The 24,187-nt window shown below is 46.4% G+C and overlaps 1 protein-coding gene across 2 annotated transcripts in view; it reads left to right on the top strand.

The window, feature by feature from the left end:
- Window positions 1–24,187, top strand: part of MEGF11 (multiple EGF like domains 11) — a 610,695-nt gene that overhangs the window by 307,553 nt on the left and 278,955 nt on the right. For both annotated transcript variants that reach the window (XM_030189787.1, XM_030189786.1), the window contains exon 6: window positions 13,381–13,627. In XM_030189787.1, coding sequence (XP_030045647.1) covers window positions 13,381–13,627 — 247 coding nt within the window. The remainder of the gene's footprint in view (window positions 1–13,380; window positions 13,628–24,187) is intronic.

Genomic DNA, 24,187 nt, shown 5'->3' with positions numbered 1-24,187 from the left:
CCGAGAGGGGGGGACAAAAGTCCCCGGGCCCGGGCCTCCAGGGGGGCCCGGCGCCGAGTCCGTGGGTGGTCGCCCCTCCGTCCGACTCCTAGGTCCCTCCCTCCCTCCGACTCCCAGGGCCCGCCCTCCGTCCCTCCCTCCGAATTGCAAAAGCGATCTTGTTCTTACTTCGTCGGGGGTTACGGCGAGAGCAGCACGCAGACGCAGTGAAAAGCGTGCAGGCTCCCGCTTCAGCCTTCCCTCGTTGTCTGTCTCTCAGCTCTGGTCCCGCCTTTGAGGGCGGGACCACAGACAACGAGGGAAGGCTGAAGCGGGAGCCTGCACGCTTTTCCCTGCGTTCTCTTCTGCATGCTGCTCTCGCCAACCCCCAACGAAGTAAGAACAAGATCGCTTTTGCAATTCGGAGGGAGGGACGGAGGGGGGCCTTGGAATTCAGTCGGATGGACGGAAGGAGAGGGGGGCCTTGGATCTGGGAGGGAGGGAGGGAGTTTAGTAGCGCTATAGAAATGATAAGCAGTAGTAGAAGGGCCTTGGATCTTGGAGGGAGGGGGGAGGCCTTGGATCTCGGAGGGGGGGGCAGGCCTTGGATCTCAGAGGGGGGGAGAAAGAAGAGATTGCTGGACAAAGAGGGCAGGGCAGGGGGGAGAGAGAAGAGATTGCTGGACAAGAGGGCAGGGGGAGAGAGAAGAGATTGCTGGACAAGAGGGCAGGGGGAGAGAAAATAGAAAAGAGATTGCTGGACAAGAGGGCAGGGGGGAGAGAGAAGAGATTGCTGGACAAGAGGGCAAGGGGAGAGAGAAGAGATCGCTGGACAAGAGGGCATTGGGGAGAGAGAAGAGATCGCTGGACAAGAGGGCATTGGGGAGAGAGAAGAGATCGCTGGACAAGAGGGCAGGGGGAGAGAGAAGAGATTGCTGGACAAAAGGGCAGGGGGGAGAGAGAAGAGATTGCTGGGCAGGGCAGAGGGGAGAGAAGAACTGCTGAACATGGATGGATGATTGGAGGGGGCAGGGGAGAGAGGAAATTTACTGGATATGGTTGGATGGAGGAGAGGCCAGGAGAGAATGAGGAGTTGCTGGACATGGATAGATGGAGGGGAGGGAAGTCAGGAAGGAGATGCACATGGATGGAGGGAAGGGAAGAGAGAAGAAAAGCTGAACATGGATGGATGGAGTGGAGGGCAGGGAAGAGAGAAGAAATGATGGACAAGGATGAAGGGAAGGAAAGACAAAGGAAGGAGATGCACACGGATGGAGGGAAAAGGAAGAGAGGAGAAATGCTGGATATGGATGGAGGGGAGGGAAGACAGGAAATACATGCACATGGATGGAGGGGAGGAGAGTGAGGAGAAATGCTCAATTTAAGGGCTGGATCGGAACACTTTCAGGACAGATGCCGAAACTTGAGGAAGGATAGGGACAGGGCTACAGATGGTAGACAGGACGCATAAGGACACAGGAGGATGGTGAGAGAAAAAATATCAAATGGAAAGAAGACACTGCATAAAACAGAAGTTGGGACCAAAGCGAATAGAAAAACTATGATCAGACAACAAAGGTAGAAAAAAGTATTTTATTCAGAATTTATTAATTGGAATATGTCAGCTTTTGGAAATGTGAATCTGTGATATTTTTTATGCAAGTTTCAATTTTTCTAGTATTGCTGCATGCTGAGTCTGACTTCTTGAGGTAACTTTCTAGTTCAGTATTTTGCCTTCATATTTTTTTATTTCTAGTTCCTTATGTCATATCTGTTGCCATGTGTTTTTCATGTGTGATCAAGTTACAGTATTCTGCTAGTGTGTAGTATTTGCAGCCCTTTTTGTTTTGTTTTTTATTAGGTTGTGTACTGGTGTTTTAGAGCCCGGTGTAATTATAGTGCTGCCTTTCCACGCATAAGGTTGTAGTTCGTCCTGTCCTTGGAATTAGTGCTGTTATGCTGTTATGGTTTGGTAAGGTTATGAGTGGGTTTTTGCACAAGTTTGTGTATAGTGTTTTGCAGTGGAGAGATTGTGTTTTGGCTTTACTGAGGTGGCACCAAAACATCAGAAAAGGTGTAGAGCCTAAATCATGACACACTACCTCTTGAAGGATCTACATATAGTGCAAGGGCCCGGCAGTGGGGGTGGGGGGGGGGGGCCCAGGGGCGGCCTTGTCCCGGGCCCGGCCCAGTCTCTCGGCGGCCCTGTGGACGCCCATCTTGTTTCGATAATACGGGTTGCCCCGCCCCTTTGCAGCGCCGTCCTTAGAGATGGGCGCCCTTAGAGATGGTTGTCCCCGTTCGATTATCCCCCTCCACGTGTGTAAATATTGTGAAAGAAAAATTTTATCAGGAGTGATATTTACATATGTTGTTACGAATGGAGGTAGTCTTCTAAAGTCACCCAAATGTGATGGTTTTTGGCAGCTAAACCGAGAAGTTCCACTGATGCTATCTCAAGCTTGTGATAACAAAGAACAGTTTGCCACCAAAAATGAATATTCAACATACTAGAGTTTTTCCAATTGGCAAGTATAGCTTTTTGTGCTATAGTAATTAAAATGTCGCTGGTAATAGGTGAGGAATAGAGCTAGACTTAAATATAACAATAGAGAGAGAAATGGGAAAGTGAAGCTTAAAGATTTTTGAAGCAATAGACCATACTTTCCAAAAAGAGTTAATTAATTTACATTCAAACAACATATGTAATAAAGTACCAGTTTGAGTTGTACAGTTCCAACATGTATTTTGTGGGGCAAGTCCAGCTAAATACTACTACTACTAGGTAAATGCAATTTCCTTGGTGTTGAAATAGCTCTGTGGTAAACAAAAAACATTTTCTGAAGATAATTTGCTGCAGAAATAGGCTTCAAAACCGTGGTCCAAAGGGAGTAACGTTGAGTAGCCTCAATTTTGAAGTTTGTGTCAAATTCCCAGAGTGAATGTAAAAAGGCACTGCAACTGAGTATCATAATCAGGAAATTTCCTCCACTTCCGCTCAACCTTTCTTAATTCCTGTTTTATCTTAATCAATTCTTCTGAGAACCAAGGGGCTACATGACGTCTACACAATGATTTCTTCTCTAAAGGAGCAATATTATCAAGGCTACTAGAAACAGAAGAAAACCATTTCACCACCATCTGGTCCACTGATAAAGACGCTAAGGACTCCAGGTGTGGGAGCAAAATGTTCTGTAATATTTGTAAATCAATGGGTCCCCTAATGCTAATGCTAGGATGGTTAACTCCACTCCTATTACGTTCAAACCCACTGAAAACAACAGAGAATGATGGCCTGACCAAGGGTGGGGAGAGACTATGATTTGTGAAAGTAGTTTCCAGTTATCTGGAAGAAAAATCAAGACTACATAAGAACATAAGACTAGCCATACTGGGTCCATCTAGCCCAATATCCTGTTTTCAACAGTGGCCAATCCAGGTCGCACGTACCTGGCAGAAACCCATTGTGGCAACATTCCATGCTACCAACTGCAGGGCAAGCAGTTGCTTCCCCATGTCTGTCTCAATAGCAGACTATGGACTTTTCCTCCAGGAACTTGTCCAAACCTTTTTTAAACCCAGATACGCTAACCACTGTTACTGTTTTCTCCAGCAAAGAGTTCTAGAGCTTAACTATTTGTTGAGTGAAAAAATATTTCCTCCTATTTGTTTTAAAAGAATTTCCATGTAACTTCCTTAAGTGTCCCCTAGTCTTTGTACTTTTGGAACAAGTAAAAAATCAATTTACTTCTACTCATTCTACACCACTCAGGATTTTGTAGACCTCAATCATATCCCTAATCCATTTCTTTTCCAAGCTGACAAAGGAGGCGCAGTGGTAATTATGGACATACAAAAATACATTGAAGAGGGGCACAGACAGCTCTCAGACAATAAATACTACAGGAAACTAACTGAGGACCCCACACAGGATTACACAAAACAGCTGAAAGACCTTATCAAAACATTTCCTACACAAGCGCAACCTCACCTGAAGAAACTCATACCAAACCAGCCTGCTGTGGGCACATTCTACATGCTACCCAAGATCCACAAACCGGGAAACCCTGGCAGATCAATCATATCAGGTATTGGCACACTCATGGAAGAAATATCTGGATTCATAGAGAGAATTCTGAAACCTCTCGTACACAAAACTAACAGCTTCATACAAGACACCACAGACTTTCTGAATAAATTGAAAAATATCAAGCAACTACCACCTAACACCCTTCTGGTCACGATGGATGTAGAATCACTATACGGCAACATTCCACATGCGGATGGCATAGCTGCATGTGGAAGACTCCTAAAAAAATCCACACTGGACCATCAATACTCACCAGAAACTATTACAAAATTAATCAAATTCATTTTAACTCACAACTACTTCCGCTTTAACAATGATATCTATCTGCAAATAATGGGCACTGTGATGGGCACCAGGACAGCACCCCAATATGCCAACCTTTTTATGGCTGAGCTAGAAGAGACATTTCTGAATACACACCAGACCAAACCTCTAAAATACTACTGGTACATCGATGACATTTTTATGATTTGGACGGAGGGTGAAGAAACCCTGAAACAATTTTATTCTGCCTTCAATACATACCATCCTACAATCAGATTCAAAATTGACTACTCCCCAGAAAAAGTCAATTTTTTGGACACCACGGTCTCAATCAGTGATGGCTGTATACAAACATCTATATACAAGAAACCCACAGACAGATGCAGCTACCTCCACAACTCCAGTTTCCATCCTTCACATACAAAAAGATCCATCATTTACAGCCAAGCCACAAGATACCACCGTATCTGCTCTGACCCAGGGGACAGAGACAGACACCTTAAAAGCCTGACTGCATCCTTCAAACAGAAAGGCTACAACCCCAAAATAATCTCCAAGAATATTGCCTCCTCCCTCAAAACACCCAGGGAGAATCTGCTACAGTACAAGGAGAAAAAATCCACAGACAGAATCCCCCTTGTAGTGACATACAATCCAGAGCTGGAAAAACTGAGGAAAATCATAAGTGATCTACAACCTATACTCCAGGAGGATGAATTACTGAAAGAGATATTCCCATCCCCACCAGTACTGGCCTTCCGACAACCACCCAACTTAAAACACAAGCTAATCAGAAGTAAACTTCCATCACAGACTGAAAAGGAACAGAAGGGCACACGTCCCTGTAATTTATCCAGTTGCAAACTATGCCAAAATATTTCACAGGACCCCACAGTTACCCACAAAGGAAAGATATTCAACATAAAGGGATCTTTCACTTGCTCATCTTCCAATGTGGTATATATCATTCAGTGTAAAAAATGTAATGAAGGATGCTATATTGGAGAAACAAGCCAGATGCTTAAGACAAGATTCAATTTACATAGACATCACATGAACAATACAGCCAGTAGGGCCGCCACCCCGGTGGGACAGCGCTTCACAGAACCAGGACACTGTACCAGTGATTTCACAGTGAGAATACTGAAAGGTAACTTTAAAACCATACAACAACGTAAGACCTTTGAAGTCAGAATGATTGAATATTTTAACACCCAACAGAAAGGACTTAACAAGGATCTGGGGTTCCTAGCCCATTATAAACCATAAAGCTGTATGTCTCTGTTGATCACCCTCCCCTCACCTATCCACACCTATCCTGTTAGAATATCAATGATATGCTTTGATGTCCCCATGCATACCTCCTACCCACCCCCATCCTCCCACCCTGTCAGACTGTCATAGTAATGCTTGAATGTTTTCACTTATATACACTGTCAGCTAGCACATTTGCTTATTTCCGATCTGAGGAAGAAGGGCGACCTTCGAAAGCTAATCAAGAAATGTATTAAGTTATGTCCAATAAAAAAGGTATCATCTTATTTTCTTTTCCATGTTTTATTTTGTTTGATTTCTATTGATAACCTTAAGAGTGGACTAACATGGCTACCACGCTCCTCTACTTTTCCAAGCTGAAAAGCCCTAACCTCTTTAGCCTTTCCTCATATGAGAGGAGTTCCAGCCCCTTTATTATATTGCAAGGGAGAGTGAAAGGGATCATTGGGGATCCATGGTATGGGCCCAAATATGATGGGAGGAAAAAGCCATATGGCTAATCTAGTGTTTACCAACTTCCCAGCTCTACAATCCCTTCCTCTCTTCAGAGATTTTTAATGCTTGTCCCATGCTTTCTTGAATTCACATACCGCCTCTTCTCCACTGTGAATGCTACCTCTACGACGTCCTCAACACCAGCCAACCGGGGATTCAAAAGACCCGCGCCAGGAATTGAACTGGAGACCTTCAGCATGTTAAGTTCACATCACTGTCTAAATTCTGTTAGATTGACCTAAGTTTCATGGCTAGACTCTGTGTGGTACCAATCCTACCCCTCAATGTGAACTCAAAGTCTTCTCTCTCTTTGGGCTGACCAGAAGGCATAAGGGGCTAGACCAGGGGTGGGCAAATATGTTTCTCAAGGGCCACAACCCAGTTGGGTTTTGAAAAGTTCCACAATTAATATACATGTGATTGCTAATGGAATGAAATTTAGATTAGTGGATCAAAGTATTATCATTCCTTGTTCTGATTGTTGTAATGGTTTTATTGATCAAGATACTGAAAAGCTTTCTTAAAGTATTGCAATTAGCACAAAATGCTACTGTAAGAATTCTCCCTTACAGTTCACGTTTTCTCATAGTTCTCCAGTCATGAAGAACTTGTGTTGGCTACCAACTGAACAGCGAATAACATTCAAAATTTTGCTCTTGGTTTTTAAAGTTTTAAGTAACTGTGTTTCTGTCATGATTTCTACTAGCCTACAAATCTATCTACCACCAAGGGCCTTAAGATTGGCCAAGAAGGCTTTACTGGAAATACCTTCTTTTCACATGGTGATACTGGAGGAATATCACTTCTTTTTGTTTTTTTTTCAACATTGTAGGACCTAAGTTGTGGAACTCTTCCACTCAAGTTAAGAACAATACAAAATGTGGGGCAGTTTAAGAAGGAATTGAAAACAATATTATTCCAACGGGCTTACGATGCCGATGGATAGCATGAGTGGAGTAGTATTGATGGAATCTAATAGTTAGAAGTGTATATTATTGATTGTGCATTTTTAGTGTTTTATTGTTTAATCATTTTAATTAGGTTTGTTTTATTTGTTATCCTTTGAGGACTTTTAGATCGTGCAGACTATAAATAATATAAATAAATAAAGATTGATTTGCATGTATCGCTTCAATTGTATACAGATAAATATTGTGCATATTCATTGTGGAAATCTTGAAAATCTGACTAGGTTGTGACTCTCAATGACTGTGGTCAAAGGAACCAACTTTTCAAAATTATTGGGGGTGCTAAGCCCAGTGGAAATAACCCCTCCCTGGACACATACAAGGAATTTTCTCAATATTGGGGGTGCTCAAGCACCCACAGCACCCACAGAGCTGGCTCCTATGACTGTGGTTGCCCAACTCTGGGTTAGATAGTCACAGTGGTGCTGTGCTGCTATTTGCAAGGAAGCAGAAAGGCAGAACTTAGAGAAGGGAGAGAATATTTGTGAAACAGGAGTAAATTAGAGCCCAGTGTGCAATGTAGAGTGGATAGAGCAGGAGGTGTAAAGCATTCTTAGTGGAGGAGTGGAGGCATTATCTCAGTGACAATGACCCTAGTGACACAAATCCGGTTATATATTGGGAGGTGGGGAAGGCGATGATGAGAGGGAAGCTCGCACCCGCAAGAAACAGAATGGGGAACTCCTCCACCAACTTTGGCAACTCCAGGAGGTCCGGGCTGCAATCACACAGTGTGATACGGGTGCCCAGGAACATACAGGGAATTGAAGGTCAAGATTAACGAGATCTTGAATCAACAGGCTCTGCGGGACATTCAATTATATAAGCAGTTCGTGATCTTTGTCACTGATGGAAAGATCTTCCCATTTCATTTCCGGGCCGAGTGGCCCTAGTTGAAATTGGTTCTTCTCCACAAGGTGCTTTACCCTTTGCAGATGATTCCACTCTGGGTTACTCACAAAGATGAACGAGCATATAAAGGGGCGATTTCCTCTTTTATTTTGGGAGCACAACAGGTGAGAATTGGGTACAACAAACTTGTTTGAGATAGAGGTGAAGGGGGAGTTAACTTGCCCTATCTTGTTAGACTATACAACATTGTGGTGGTTCTTAGCTGGATCCACGAGCTTCACTAGGGGAACTTTACATTTGCCCCTCCCCCCATATGTATGGGAGGTCGTTGCCGCTCCCTTCTCAGCATTTAATGCAATTCACTCCTGGGGTCTCAGATCAAATAGTCACCACTTTTGCGTCTGCTTAAGTTGGCCTGGGACTGGTGACGTACTCGGTTGGGGGAGCAACTGGCCCATCTCCTTTTCTGGAGCTACAGAATAATCCAGGATTCCCCACAGGACAGGGTAGGTCTCCTTTTACATCATGGAATCAGATTGGGTGCCGATATGTGGGGCAGTTGATTGCTGCGGGTGGGGGCCAGTGCCCATCCGTCTCTACATGCCAAGCTACCTGGCAACTCCCTCGGCAACTTTTCTTCTCTTACATACAACTTCGGCATTATCTCCACACTCTGAAAAGTCCTGACAGGAAATACCCTTCTTTTACTGCATTGGATACAGTTTTCATGCAGACACCTGCTGAGCATAATGGATTCTCCGAGTGGTACCGCTTAGGGAAGGCATGGCAGCCCTCTTCTTTTTTCTCACAATTAGCGGGGCAATGGGGATGGAGGTAATGGAGTAGGAGCTCTCTCGTTGTTTTCTCTTGGCATTTAAGGTCATTCCGAATGCAGGGCTCCAAGAAATTCAAATCAAAATTTTGCACCACATGTACCTCACTAGAAGCAAAGGCAAAGGCGATGGGTCTCTGAGAATCTGAGGAATGTGATAAATGCTTGAGACGCAGGGGCACTATAATACATCGTTTTTTTGGAAGGCTCTACTCTAGAAGCTTTCTGGCGAGGAGTTATTGCCCTATTGGAGGAGGTCTTTAACACCTCGTTGGAGTGGTCCTATGGGGTCTTGCTCATGGGAGTGGATACGGATCTTGTGGCCCAAGGGTTTTGTGACTACCAATGCAAGTTCCTCCTGGCCCTAGTGATGGGTGGACAAGACTCCCCCTCCCCTTACTCAGTTGTATGCTAGTATGATACAGATGGCTGAATGGGAGAGAGGGGGACATTTGATCCCACCAGAAGGCGCACCCACCCGGGTGGTAGCCTTTGGCGGAGCTGTCAAGAATGATTGCTGCAGGTGTCCAAAAAGGTCGATATGGTAGCATGAAATATGGGATCAGCTTCAGGGGAGGGGGTCATCTTTTCTGTCCTTAAAAAAACAAAGAGAGAGAGAGAGGCACACACACACAAGGGGAATACTTATTGCTATTGGGTACATAGTCTGTTGGGTATAACATAGTCTGTATTGGTTCGCTTATATTTTGTTGCAACAAGTCTCTGTACCCTCTGTCGCGTTCATACCTTAACGGTGTTTGTATTATGTACTCAGTATGTTTCTCTTGTCAATGAAAACATTAAAAAAAAGAAGTGTTGTCTTTGAGGGTTCCTTAGGAGACAGGAGTCCAAGAGTCAAACCACCCAAGCTAGTCATAAGTCATACGTACCTTTGGTATTTTTTTTCTGTATCTTTTGAGTTTTATAGCTATAGTACAATTTGGTATTTCGGCTCATGTAATTATACTAAATTTTTTTTTTTTTAAATAACTGATGCGTGCGGGCATGTTTTTCTACTATATTCTCCTCTTGAACCTGATGGGCAAAGATTGGTAATCTGTGCACGTTTCCTATAGATTTCTTTTTTAAGTTGCATCCATCAGAACTGATGCTGGGCTGCTGTCTTTAAAATGTTCTTCAGAGTCAAGAGATGCTGTTTATCTGAGGAAGAAGAAACTCTGCCTCCTCGGGGGAGAAACTGCTGAAATAATCCTTGTGCATTATTTATTTTTTTAAAGGCTGCTAATTTGTAATTTTATCAGGTCTGAGTATGTCAGCAAAACTTCTTAATGACTTTGCTCCTGGTAGTCTGTGAACAACCTTCACCGTTCCCCCAGGATCTTTCCTGTGTGTATCAGAAGGAAAAACAATGTGTGAGGGGCTCCTTTTCGTTTGTTATTTCCTTAAAGTGAATTGCAATGACTTCAGCTTCGGGTTATGATTTTTAAGAGGTAATTATATAAAGGAATTTTTGCACATAGAGGCCTTTTTATGCTCATAAAATGTCTTTCATAAAATAGCCATAGGGGAATGCGAGGGCAATAGAATGTGCAGCGCCAAGAAGGTGGGTTCATTGCAGTTTTGGAGGCCATATCTTGCTAAGGACGTAAAAAGAATTGAAGCGGTGCAAAGAAAAGCTACGAGAATGGTATGGGATTTGCGTTACAAGACATATGAGGAGAGACTTGCGGACCTGAACATGTATACCCTGGAGGAAAGGGGTGATATGATACAGACGTTCAAATATTTGAAAAGTATTAATCCGCAAACGAACCTTTTCCGGAGATGCGAAGGCGGTAGAACGAGAGGACATGAAATGAGATTGAAGGGGGGGCAGACTCAAGAAAAATGTCAGGAAGTATTTTTTCATGGAGAGAGTGGTGGATGCTTGGAATGCCCTCCCGCGGGTGGAGATGAAAATGGTAAGGGAATTAAAAAATGTGTGGGATAAACATAAAGGAATCCTGTTCAGAAGGATTGGATCCTCAGGAGCTTAGCCGAGATTGGGTGGCAGAGCCGGTGGTGGGAGGCGTGGCTGGTGGTTGGGAAACGGGGATAGTGCTGGGCAGACTTATACAATCTGTGCCAGAGCAGGTGGTGGGAGGTGGGGCTGGTGGTTGGGAGGCGGGGACAGTGCTGGGCAGACTTATACGGTCTGTGCCAGAGCTGGTGGTGGGAGGCGGGGATAGTGCTGGCCAGACTTATATGGTCTGTGCCAGAGCTGGTGGTGGGAGGCGGGGCTGGTGGTTGGGAGGCGGGGATAGTGCTGGGCAGACTTATACAGTCTGTGCCAGAGCCGGTGGTGGGAGGCGGGACTGGTGGTTGGGAGGCGGGGATAGTGCTGGGCAGACTTGTACGGTCTGTGCCCTGAAAATGACAGCTACAAATCAAGGTAAGATATACACAAAAACTAGCACATATGAGTTTGTCTTGTTGGCCAGACTGGATGGACCGTACAGGTCTTTTTCTGCTGTCATCTACTATGTTACCATGTTACTATGCCAAGAAGATTGCCCCACCTAGAATGTGTAGTGCCAAGAAAGTGGGCACAGTGCAGTGTGTAAGTATGTTAAGGGGAGCAGTTAGGGCAGAACATGGGTGGAGTCATGATTTATGTGCATAGTTATGTGGGCATGCCTTTTTAAACAGGTTAGTTTTTAATGTTTTCCAGAAGTTTAGGTGGTCGTTCGTAGTTTTCTAGGCTTTTGGTAATGCATTCCACAGTTGTGTGCTTATGTAGGAAAAACTGGATGCGTAAGTTGATTTATATTTGAGTCCTTTGCAGCTTGGGTAGTGCAGATTTAGGTACGTTTGTGTTGATTCGGATGTGTTTCTAGTTGGTAAGTCGATCAAGTCTGTCATGTATCCTAGAGCTTCACCGTAGATAATTTTGTGAACCATGTATTCACCCACTGTATCTGTTGTTTCCACTAATGTTGTAAACTGCACTGAACCCTAAACAGGAGATATTAGCGGTATATAAGACCTAAATTGAATTGAATTGAATTGAATAATGAGTATTAATTGACAATAAAGTTTACACACGTAAATCACTAAGTGTATTCTGTAATGCATAGCGCCTAAATTTTTAGTGCACGCTGAAGAAATAGCAGCACAGTTATGGAGCAAGGGATGTTTTTAAAGGTGAAGGCCGACCAAACTAACAGACAGGACTATAGCTAGAATCATAGCCGCCGAGGGGGGGGGGGGGGGCATGGGGGACAAAATTCCCTGGGCCCGGCGCCGCAGTCCCACCCGCCCTCCGTCATCGACCGTCTGCCCCCTGCATTGAAATCGCAGTCTCACCTCCGTGAAAGCAGCGCTGCAGGCAGCAGAACGCCTCCCTTCAGCCCTCCTTTCTTCCCTGTGTCCCGCCCTCGTCTGACGTAACTTCCGTGATTAGTAAATGTTTGAGACAGTCTCAGCCAATACTTTTGTATAAGCAGAACCGTACTCCTATTTCTAATTCTGTATACTCGATTGATAAGTTAATAAATTACTTTTCTCATACGTTACGTGGCCTGGTCTTTTATCATTCCAATCTTTTACTGGGATATGTATGATTATAGGGATGGTGGTAAAAAGACCTAAATCTTTATTACAACGCAGGCAAAAAGGGACGTGTTTATGGATGTTCCAAAACTTAAGCACACTGTTGTAGAATATGACCCTTGGTGCTTAAATCTAAGTGCCGGGATTTACGCCATATTTTCGTTGCTGTAGTTGAAGGCGCATAGATTTAGTCACTAGGGTGTCAACTAAGTGTATTCTACATCCAGCACCTAAATATAGAATATGCTTAGGCGGAAATGTTTCCCGCGCTGATTTTTTAGGCGCCATTTACAGAATCCACCCCTTAGCGGCTGGCTACTAAGCACTAATATTCAGCAGAGGTAACAGGCTACCTCTCGCTGAATATTAATGGTTAGCCGGCAAAGTGCTATTCAACCAGCCAGGCGCTGTTTCTAGACAGTTAGACGTTCGTACAGCGTATGTGAAATTAGAACTACCGCCCGGCTACCGTGTGCCCCAGGTGGTAATTCTAATTTTGACGCGCATCCAAAACGCATGGCAGAAAATCATTTCTATTTTCTACCACGTGGTGCTAACCGGGCGGAAATCAGAAGTGTACGCGCACTGATGATTACTGCCCAGTCAACGCGTGAGAACTTACTGCTTAGTCAGTGGGTGGTGACAAGGTCTCAGGCCCAAAATGGACGTGCGCTGATTTTTATTTTGCCGAACATCCATTTTCGGCAGAAAAGAAAAAGGCCTTTTTTGCAGGCGCGCTGAAAAATGGACCTGCACGCATCCAATACACACACCTACACCAGCGCAAGCCATTTTTCGGCGTGCCTTAGTAAAAGGGCCCCTTAAGTAGCTGTGAATGTCAGGCCCAAAACTTCAGTCTCTACCTAAGAAAGAAAAATCCATAGAGAAAAAAGAAGTAGTAACTGAGAAAATCCTCGAGATAGGTTGAGTCGCAATTTATTAAGGAGAAAGGCTGAGATTGGCTCCTTGCTATGAAATGAAGCACTTACAAGGAAAATGTAAGAAAAAGGTCCTACCCATGGGATGTATTTTGCTGGATGCAGTAATGCAAGGTTGCCGCTGTTATTTTGCAGGCTGTGACGGTGAGCACTGGGGTCCTCACTGCAGTAATCGCTGCCAGTGCCAGAACGGAGCCCTCTGCAACCCCATAACCGGAGCCTGTGTTTGCGCTGACGGATATAAGGGATGGCGATGCGAGGAGCTGTGTGACCCTGGAACGTATGGGAAGGGCTGTCAGCAGAAATGCCAGTGCCAGAATGGAGCTACCTGTGACCAGACAACAGGAAGGTGTCACTGTGCCCCAGGATACACGGGGATCTTGTAAGTCTCAGAAGATCGTAAATATTTTCCTTGGGCTAGGTGGGGCCACGGGGGCATGGGCCCCCACAGATTTAGTCCAGGCCCCCTCCACATTCGACCCCCCCCCTGCTGCCGCCGCAAGGTACCTTTGCTGGTGTGGGGGTCCCCAACCCCTGCCAGCCTTAGCCTTCTTCAGTGCCGGTCTCCGGCACGTTCGCTCACTTCGCTGCTCTGTGCTGTGAGTATTGACACCCTCACAGCACAGATCAGCGAAGTGAGCGAACGTGCCGGAGATCGGCGCTGAAGAAGACTAAACATGGCAGGGGTAGCGGCGGTGGGGGAGGGGGGTCAAAAGTGGCGGGGGAAGGGCGGTGGGGGGTTGAAAGTGGCAGGAGGGGTCGGCGGGCTAAAATATGCCCCCCACCTTGGGCTCGGGACCGCCTCCCGCCAAGGTCTGGCTACGCCCCTGGGTTGGACTAATTTTCTTATCTGCCGGCCTCTTAAAAAATGCACTAAGGCTGAGTGCCTGTAGTTATGCTTCTAGTTTTACTAGGACTCCTAAACTTAGGGCTCAGGCCCACCCAACAGTAGCACACGTTTAGCAGTAGCTGATGGGGATTCCAAGCTCTACCAGCTGAAGACTTCCCCCTGATGGTAATGATAATGGTTTGCTCCACGATACTGGCACCTGCAAGTGCTCTGTTTTCAGCGCATGCCTGCTGCAGACTGCCAAGGTGGAGCAGTGGAGTAGGAAGGGGGGGGGGCGGTCCGCCCCGGGTGCATGCCGCTGGGGGGTGTCGTCTCCGTTGGTTCCTTGCTCCTTCTGCCCCGGAACAGGTTACTTCCTGTTCCGGGGCAGAGAGAGCAAGGAACCAATGGAGCCGACGCAGCTCCCAGCGACGTGGACTCGGGGGCGGATCGGCCCTCTCGCCCGCCCCTCGCTTCTAAACTAAGTAAGATTGCGCTCCGGGGGGAGGGTGTGCGCCGGGGGGGAGGCGCCGTGCTGCACCCGGGGTGGGGGGGTGCGCAGCAGCGACCCGCCCCGGGTGTCAGCCGCCCTCGCTACGGCACTGAGGTGGAGAGAAGCATTTTCCTACCAGCTTAGATATTTTGGGGGGAGAGGGGGAGAACACTTGTTGCCCACCCACTTCTTGCCTAGGCCCACCCAAAATCTGCTGTCTGGCTATGCCCCTGAAAACTTAGACACCTAAAAAGTGGGCGATAGCAGAGGCAGAAAGTTAGGAGTTTAACATAGGGGTCCTTTTACTAAGGTGCGCTGATAAATGGCCTGTGGTAGTGTAGGTGCAGTTTTTGGGTGCGGGCAGAATCATTTTTCAGCGCACCTATAAAAACAAAGGCCTTTTAAAAATTTTTGCTGAAAATGGATGTGCGGCAAAATGAAAATTGCCGCGTGTCCATTTTGGGTCTGAGACCTTAGTGACAGGCATTGACCTAGCGGTAAAGTTTCACGTGGTAACTGAGCGGTAATGACCTACTCGTGACAAATTCCACTTGCTGCACGTCCCGATACGCGTGGCAGAAAATAAAAATTATTTTTCAGCCGTGTGTATTGGACACACGCCAAAATTGAAATTACTGCAAGAGCCTCACGGTAGCCGTGCGGCAACTCACTTTTGGCGTGCATTGGGCATGTGTAGATGCTTTTGTGGCTTAGTAAAACGGCCCCGTAGATTTTAGTACTAGGTAACAGGAAATTAGGGCGGGACCAGAGGCAGAGCTCAGACAGATAGGAAGGCAGTGTAAAGCGCCGCTCGCCTTCAATGCTGACGCCGGACCCCGAGGTAACAATTTTTAAATTAGAGCCGGCACGCAGGAAGGTGAGGGGCTGCCGGAGGACAGGTCCTGCTTGCACTTCGAGGGAGGGAGGCGGGGGGGGGCGTTGAACTCGGAGGAGAGGGGGGTGGAACTCGGAGGGGAGTGGAGGGAGGGGTTGTCCTGCAACTTGAAGGGGAGGGGAGCCGTCATGCAACTTGAAGGGGAGGGGGCTGTGGAACTCGAAGGGCAGGGGAGGGGGGTCCTACAACTCGAATGGAAGGGGGGCCTGGAATTTGGAGGAGACGGAGGGAGGCAGGGAGGGAGGGGGGCTGGAACTCAGACAGGGAGAGAGGGAGGTAGGGAGGGGGGCGTGGAACCTTGCTAGCGCCCGTTTCATTCCTCTATGAAACGGGCCTCTTTTACTAGTATTTTATAAAATATACAAATACATGCTTAGAATTCACATAGACATTTGCAGCAGCTTTGGAGCATTCTGTGCTACTGGTGCATCTCTTTGATCCCCCATTGACTCTGTTTTCACCCCACTACACCACTTATTTGTGCTTGACTCCCTTCTAGCTCATTCTTGCACCCTCCCCAGCCTCAGTCCTCATTCTGAGGCTCAATCTTCCTTTTCTGCTCACTCTTGCCTCTTCCCGGGCTCATTCCCTACTACTACTTAGCATTTCTATAGCGCTACTAGACGTACGCAGCGCTGTACACTTGAACATGAAGAGACAGTCCCTGCTCGACAGAGCTTACAATCTAGTACGCTTTGTAGCGCTATAGAAATGCTAAATAGTAGTAGTAGTAATTAGGACAGACAAACAAGAGATAAGGGAATATTAAAGTGAGGATGATAAAATAAGGGTTCTGAACAAGTGAATAAGGGTTAGGAGTTAAAAGCAGCATCAAAAAGGTGGGCTTTTAGCTTAGATTTGAAGACGGACAGAGATGGAGCTTGACGTACCGGCTCAGGAAGTCTATTCCAGGCATATGGTGCAGCAAGATAAAAAGAACGGAGTCTGGAGTGAGCAGTGGAGGAGAAGGTACAGATAAGAGAGATTTACCCAGTGAACGCAGTTCCCAGGGAGGAGTGTAGGGAGAGATGAGAATGGAGAGGTACTGAGGAGCTGCAGAGTGAATGTAGTTATTATTCAATAAGAGGAGTTTGATCTGTATGTGGAAACGGATAGGGATCCAGTGAAGTGACTTGAGAAGGCTAATATGAGCATAGCAATACTGGCGGAATATAAGTCATGCAGCAGAATTTTGAACAGATTGAAGAGGAGAGAGACCTGGCTAAGTGGGAGACCTGTGAGAAGCAAGTTGCAATAGTCTAAGCGAGAGGTGATAAGAGTGTGGATAAGGGTTCTGCTATTGTGCTCAGAAAGGAAAGGGCGAATTTTGGTGATATTATAGAGAAAGAAAAGACAGGCTTTAGCAGTCTGCTGAATATGTGCAGAGAAGGAGAGAGAGGAGTTGAAGATGACCCCAAGGTTACGAGCTGATGAGACAGGGAGGATGAGAGTGTTATCCACAGAGACAGAGAATGGGGGAAGAGGAGAGGTTGGTTTAGAGGGAAAGATAAGAAGCTCAGTCTTGGTCAGATGGCGGTGAGACATCCAGGCATCAATGTCAGACAGGCAGGCTGATACTTTGGCCTGGATTCCTGCTGAGATTTCTGGTGTGGAGAGGTAGATCTGGGAGTTATCAGCATAAAGATGATACTGAAAACCATGAGATGAGATCAGAGCACCAAGGGAAGAAGTATAGATGGAGAAAAGAAGAGGTCCCAGGACACATCCCTGAGGTACACCAACTGACAGTGGGATAGAAGTAGAGGAGGATCCACTAGAATGCTGGGAGAGATAAGAAGAAAACCAGGAAAGAACAGAGCCCTGAAATCCAAGTGAGGACAGCGTGTCAAGGAGTAGGCTGTGATCAACAGTGTCCAAAGTAGCAGATAGATCGAGAAGGATGAGGATAGAATAGAGACCTTTGGATCTGGCCAGGAACAGGTCAATGGAGACTTTAGCAAGCGCTGTTTCAATTGAATGAAGAGGGCGAAAGCCAGATTGAAGTGGATCAAGAATAGCTTGAGATGAAAGAAAGTCAAGACAACGGCGGTGAACAGCACATTCAAATATCTTGGATATGATAGGGAGGAGGAAGATGGGGCAAAAAGGACAGGTAGGGTTCAATGACGGTTTTTTAAGAAATGGTGTGACTACAGCATGTTTGAAGGCATCAGGAACAGTCGTAGTAGAAAGTGAAAGATTGAGGATATGACAGATAAACGGGATGACAGTAGGAGAGATAGTGTTAAGTAGATGGGTGGGAATAGGATCAGAGGAACAAGTAGGTAGTTTCGAGGAGGAAAGAAGATGTGTAGTTTCCTCTTCAGTGATTTCAGAAAAGGAAGAAAAGGAGGCAGGGGTTGGAGGGTTGAGAGAATGGACTAAGGGAAGGAGAGGTGGAGGTGACCTGGTTGAGAATTCAAGTTTAATCTTGTGAACCTTATCATGAAAGAACTCAGCCAGAGTCTGGGGAGAAAGTGAAGGGGGGAGTTGGAGGTGAAGGCAATTTGAGGAGAGAGTTCAGTGTGGCAAAGAGACGTCGAGGGTTTGAGCCAAGAGAATTAGTCAACTGGATGTAATAGTCCTGTTTGGCAAGTAAAAGAGCAGACTGGAAGGAGGTAAGCGAGAATTTGAAATGTACGAAGTCAGCGGATTGTAGAGGTCAGCCAAGGCTGGGGTTTGGTACGCCTTACAGAACGGGGAATGGGAGGAGCAAGAGCATCCAGAGCAGTTCTGCCCACTGCCTTCAGCCCTGATAATGGGTTAGATAGGCTCGTGCTGTCTCCTTTCATTAAACCTTGGCCTGGATTGGCCGCTGTCGTGGACAGGATGCTGGGCTCGATGGACCCTTGGTCTTTTCCCAGTGTGGCATTACTTATGTACTTATGTCCTCTACTTGGCTCACTTTTATTACATAGAGCAGTGATTTAACCTATTGTGATGTCATAGTGGCTCATTCCACCAATAAGAGCCAACCTCATTAGTGATGTCACAATGGCTTGATTGTATAGAATGTTTGTATGTTTGGGAAGCTTGCCAGGTGCCCTTGGCCTGGATTGGCCGCTGTCTTGGACAGGATGCTGGGCTCGATGGACCCTTGGTCTTTTCCCAGTGTGGCATTACTTATATACTAACCTTCCCAAATTCTGTGCCTTGAAGGCAGAATCCTGGGTAAATTCTGTATTGTGCAATAGTGCAGAATAACCCCAGGCCTCTGTTCTTTCCCTTGACACAGGTTGTGTTCATAGTGCCAGGGAATTTTGCTCTGCTGGCACACAGCGGAATTAAGAGGGAATTTAGAAAAAGTTCACCTAACCAGAGGCTCCTCGTTAAATGCTTCCAACTTGTATTGGCTTTGATTGCCTTAATTAACAAGATGTTTATACGCCACACTTATCCGAGTTCATGCAGTAATTAATGTTTTTATTCTTAGCATTTCACACCTCTTTCACTCAGCTTCTTCAAAATAAGCGTAAGCCTGAAAAAAATTGCTTGTGTCATCATCCTCTCTTCCAAGTACCTTCTTCACAATTAAAATAATTACTTTATGTAACAAAGTTTTTTTTTGGACTGGTTTCTCTGCACGCTTAAGTGAGAGTGGGCATATAAATAGCTTTGGATGCTGACTGTGATTTGCATTTTTTCCCATTAACATTCTAAGGTGAAATTCTGAAGTCTAGCCGTTGACTCATGTTTCGCCCTAGCAATGAGTTGCAGTTGCTGGGTTTTACTCTGCTCTGGATATGGTTTTACTGTTGGATTATTATGGTAAATACTTATCAGAGTATTTTTCAGATTTACACACACACAGCTTCAGCGTTAGCAAAATAAGTATAAGTTCCCTTTTATGGTATCAGCACTTAATATTAACTTCTTATCTTCATCTCTCTCTCTCTCTTACACACCCCAGAATAACCACAGCTCAGTCTCTTTTAAAGATGAAGTAAAAACATCTCTTTACTCACAGTTTGTGGTTAGAAAGAAAAATACATCTTGCATGTATATGCAGGTAGGCTTAGAAAAACATATACATAGTAGTAAATGACGGCAGAAAAAGACCTGCATGGTCCATCCAGTCTGCCCAACAAGACAAACTCATATGTGCTACTTTATGTGTATACCCTACTTTGATTTGTACCTGTCCTCTTCAGGGCACAGACCGTATAAGTCTGCCCAACACTATCCCCGCCTCCCAACCACCAGCCCCGCCTCCCACCACTGGCTCTGGCACAGACCGTATAAGTCTGCCCAGCACTATCCCCGCCTCCCAACCACCAGCCCCGCCTCCCACCACTGGCTCTGGCACAGACCGTATAAGTCTGCCCAGCTCTATCCTCTCCTCCCAACCACCAGCCCTGCCTCCCAACCATCAGCCCCGCCTCCCACCACTGGCTCTGGCACAGACCGTATAAGTCTGCCCAGCACTATCCCCGCCTCCCAACCACCAGCCCCTCCTCCCAACCACCGGCTCTGGAACAGACCGTACAAGTCTGCCCAGCACTATCCCCGCCTCCCAACCACCAGCCCCGCCTCCCACCACCGGCTCTGGCACAGACCGTACAAGTCTGCCCAGCACTATCCCCGCCTCCCAACCACCAGCCCCGCCTCCCACCACCGGCTCTGGCACAGACTGTATAAGTCTGCCCAGCACCATCTCCGCCTCCCACCACCGGCTCTGCCACCCAATCTCGGCTAAGCTCCTTAGGACCCATTCCTTCTGAATAGGATTCCTTTATGTTTATTTAGTTTATCAACTTTTTACATGTGCTCAGATGACAATGGATTCTATCAAGCATGTCCTCTCAGGTTAAGGAAAAAGAAAAAACAAGAAAAGCTCATGTGCAGTGTTGCCATATAAAAAAAAAAATTCCCACCCAAAACAGCCCAAAACCCGCCCACACCCCACCCCTGACGTCATCACTCCCGCCCCTTCCGTCATCAACCCCGCCCCTTCCGTCATCACCCCTGTCCCCGCCGTCATCAGCCCCGCCCCTGCCGTCATCGCCCCGCCCAATATGTCACCTCGCCCTGCCCAATATGTCACCAAACCCCGCCTCTGTCGCCGTTAGCCCCACCCCCCGCTGGCCGAAAAACCACCCAAAACCCGCACGAAAAAAAAAAACAAGCCCAAAAAACCGCAACCTGCCGCGGGCAAAAGTTTCCCACGGCGGGTTGTGGAAAACCGCCCAATTGGGCGGGAAAACCGCCCATCTGGCAACCCTGGCCAAAAGGCATTATACAATCCTTAACCACACCCACAGGAAATACATGGTTGTGACCTCACCAGGCAAGTGACATTAGAGGTCACAGAGTAATCATAGACAAATTGCTGGACAGATAATGCATGAAAAAATACAAAAGATATTCTAACATTTACAAGTTCTCTGAGAAGGCACATTTTAGACTTCAGACTACCTGGGAAGGAATAATAGCTTTTATTTTTTTATTTTTTTATTTTTTACCTAAATTTATGTTTAAATATATATTTATTGGTACAATAATAAACAAACACAATACTGCCCTTGGAGAAATACTCCATACACCACTAAAGTCTTCTCATGATGGTAGAATACAATTCAGTGCAAATACATTTTAATTTCCCCCCCCCCCCCCCACCTTACCCCCATCCCCTTCCCCTTGAACAACTCAACTCCCCCCGCCCCCCCCCCCAGTCTCCTCCACTCTATGTCGCACTTAGAATTCAAAATTCTACTACGCGCTACTGCAGTCAATGAGTCCCAGAAAGGGGACCAGACTTGGCAAAGCCTGTCTCCTTGTGGCGAGGATAGGTCTTCTATTCCCCTACGCTCCAAGGTATATCATATTAGATCGCCAGTGTTGCAGTGTAGGCGGGTCACCAGTTATCCACTGTTGGAGAATCGATTTCTTCCCAACCAAGACTGTTTTTTTTCAAGAAGCATTTAAGGCCCCGAGGAGCAAACGGTGGCACTCTGAACACCTCAAATAGTTGAGATGGAGTTGGTTTCCAAACTACCCCTCAGAGCCCAGACACATGCTGACTAATTTGGCGCCAAAACCCAAGGATCCTCGGGCACCTCCAAAACATATGTCCTAGGTCAGCTGGGGATTGGGCGCACTTCTTGCACCCATCCTCCATCCCCATTGATGCTCTATGAGGTGAAATATACATCCTCATCACAAATTTATAATGTGTTTCTTGCAACGTCACATTCTCCGTCAGCCTTTGGGTTCCCAAAAGACAAGCCTTTACTGTTTCCATCTGGAGGTTTATCGCTAGCTCTTTATTCCAGCAATTGGTCAATTTACCATATTCCACCTCTCCCAAATGTTCCCGCAATGAAGCATGATAGTATTTGAGAGGGACCCTTAATTGTGCATCTAACCCCAATATGGTAACTAATTGTTCCCACACCTGCGTTGTCATAGTGGAAGCCGGCAGGGATCTCAGATAGTGACGTAGCTGGAACATAGAAAAGAAATTTAGTCCCTTAACCCCATACTCCAACTGCAGTTCCTCAGAAGATTTCAGAGTGCCCTCCGCATTATATAACTGATATAGATACTGTAAGTTTTTGGTGCCCCACCTGGCAAACTCCTCCGAACTGGTACCCGGCATGAAGTCTCTGTTACCCTGGATTGGCAGTAGCGGAGAGGACTCCGCGGACAAACCATAAAACTTACAGGCCCACCTCCAAGCTTTCCTCAGAGGCATAAGTATTGGTGCAAAAGCCGGAGGTGTCCGAAGTCTCCCCGGTGCCGCATGCAACCAGGCACTAAAGTGCTCCGGGGCAAACAGCTTCGTCTCGGCCCCAGTACATGAAAAGTAAGATGATCCCCAGAACCAATCCGTGAGATGGTGCATGTTACTGGCAATTGAAAAGAGTCTGATACTCAGCAGCCCCAACCCCCCCCCCCCCCCCCCCTGCTCTTGGTAAAAAGAGCTGAGTCGCTCGCATACCCGATTTCTTACCCTGCCATATAAACTTCGTTACCAACCGTGTTACCCACTGGTCATCCTTCTGCAACAGGCACAGCGGCACCATTTGTAGCACGTAGGTCCACTTAGGCACCAATATCATGTTATATAGTGCAATTCTTCCCATGAGGGACAACGGAAGCGAGTGCCAACCCCGCAGTGTGTGCCGTGTGCTATGCCGAAGCGATTCAACATTCACAATATACAAATCAGATAAATCCGCAGGGATTAGTACTCCCAGATATTTTAAGGGCCCCTTAGACCAGGTAAGGGGAAATTCTCCCTCCCATGTCTCTCTAATCGAGCTCTGCACTGGGAACGCCACTGATTTCTGTAGGTTAAGGGTAAACCCCGAAAAGAAGCTAAATTCTCCAATAGTATCCAGGAGGCACGGCAACGACCTGCAGGGGCTTGTCAGAATCAACAGAATATCGTCCGCGAATGCCAAGGTTTTTACTGATAGGGAGGACATCTCAACTCCCGCAATCCCAGTTAGCTTTTATTTTTTTAACCAAATTGGAAAGTAAGGCACGTCAGGGACCTAGGAAGTAAATTGAAATGTCCGCCATGGGAGAATGCATGGGAAGAAAGGGAAGAGAACTGCCTTTCAGCAAGTCTGTTGACTCCCATTTCAATGCTTTAACCATTTCTACCGAGCTTATAATGTCAAAAGTCTTATCCCGTTAGCACTACCTGACTCTAAGCACTCGGACTTTTAAATATATAGAAAAAAGTGGTACCAAATGCTAAGCAGTGTCAGTTTGCATTAAAAGGGAAAGGGAAATGGGACTTATATACCACCTTTCTGAGGTTTTTTTTGCAACTACATTCAAAGTGGTTTACATATATTCAGGTACTTATTTTGAACCAGAGGCAATGGAGGGTTAAGTGACTTGCCCAGAGTCACAAGGAGCTGCAGTGGGAATCGAACTCAGTTCCCCAGGATCAAAGTCTGCTGCACTAACCACTAGGCTACTCCTCCATTCATTCCACCAATAAGAGCCAACCTCATCAGTGATGTCACAATGGCTTGATTGCCAGATACTTGGCTCACTTCTGATATTGTGATGTCATAAGGGAAAGGGGGAAAGGGAACTGGGACTTGATATACCACCTTTCTGAGGTTTTTGCAACCTACATTCGAAGTGCTTTACATAGTTTATAGAGGTACTTATTTGTACCTGGGGCAATGGAGGGTTAAGTGACTTGCTCAGAATCACAAGGCGCTGGAGTGGGAATCGAACTCAGTTCCCCAGGATCAAAGTCCACTGCACTAACCACTAGGCTACTCCTCCACTAGCAACAATCCATGTAGAAGCCTGCCCTTGCAGATCAGCAATGCGGCCGCGCAGGCTTCTGTTTCTGTGAGTCTGACGTCCTGCAAGGTGCTAGCAGTTTGGTGCTAAAGGGGGCTCAAGAGAGCACATGAGAGCACTGAAAGAAAGTGAGTTTATGGGCATGATAAAAGAAGTAGTGGCCGAGTTCTGAACTGACCGGAAGTGAATTAAAGTATGGAGTAAGCAGTCTGAGGGCTGTAATGAGGAAGCAGCAGGAGCTCAAAACATAACATGAACACCTGGAGTTCATGGGGTGGTTGGTGAAAGGCAGTGGTGTGCTGGTAAATTTTTAATAACAGGCTCTCTCCCCGGTCCACCTCTGCGCCCCCCCCACCCACCTCTGCGCCCCCCCCCCCAAAATTGCAGAGCTGGCCATAGCCGGGGGGAGGGGGCAATGCTTTACTCTGTCCAGGAAAAAAAATTAAATGAT

The sequence above is a fragment of the Microcaecilia unicolor genome, chromosome 1 (assembly GCF_901765095.1).
Source record: "Microcaecilia unicolor chromosome 1, aMicUni1.1, whole genome shotgun sequence".
In the NCBI taxonomy this organism is placed as follows: Eukaryota; Metazoa; Chordata; class Amphibia; order Gymnophiona; family Siphonopidae; genus Microcaecilia; species Microcaecilia unicolor.
This window is presented reverse-complemented; position numbering and strand designations above follow the sequence as displayed.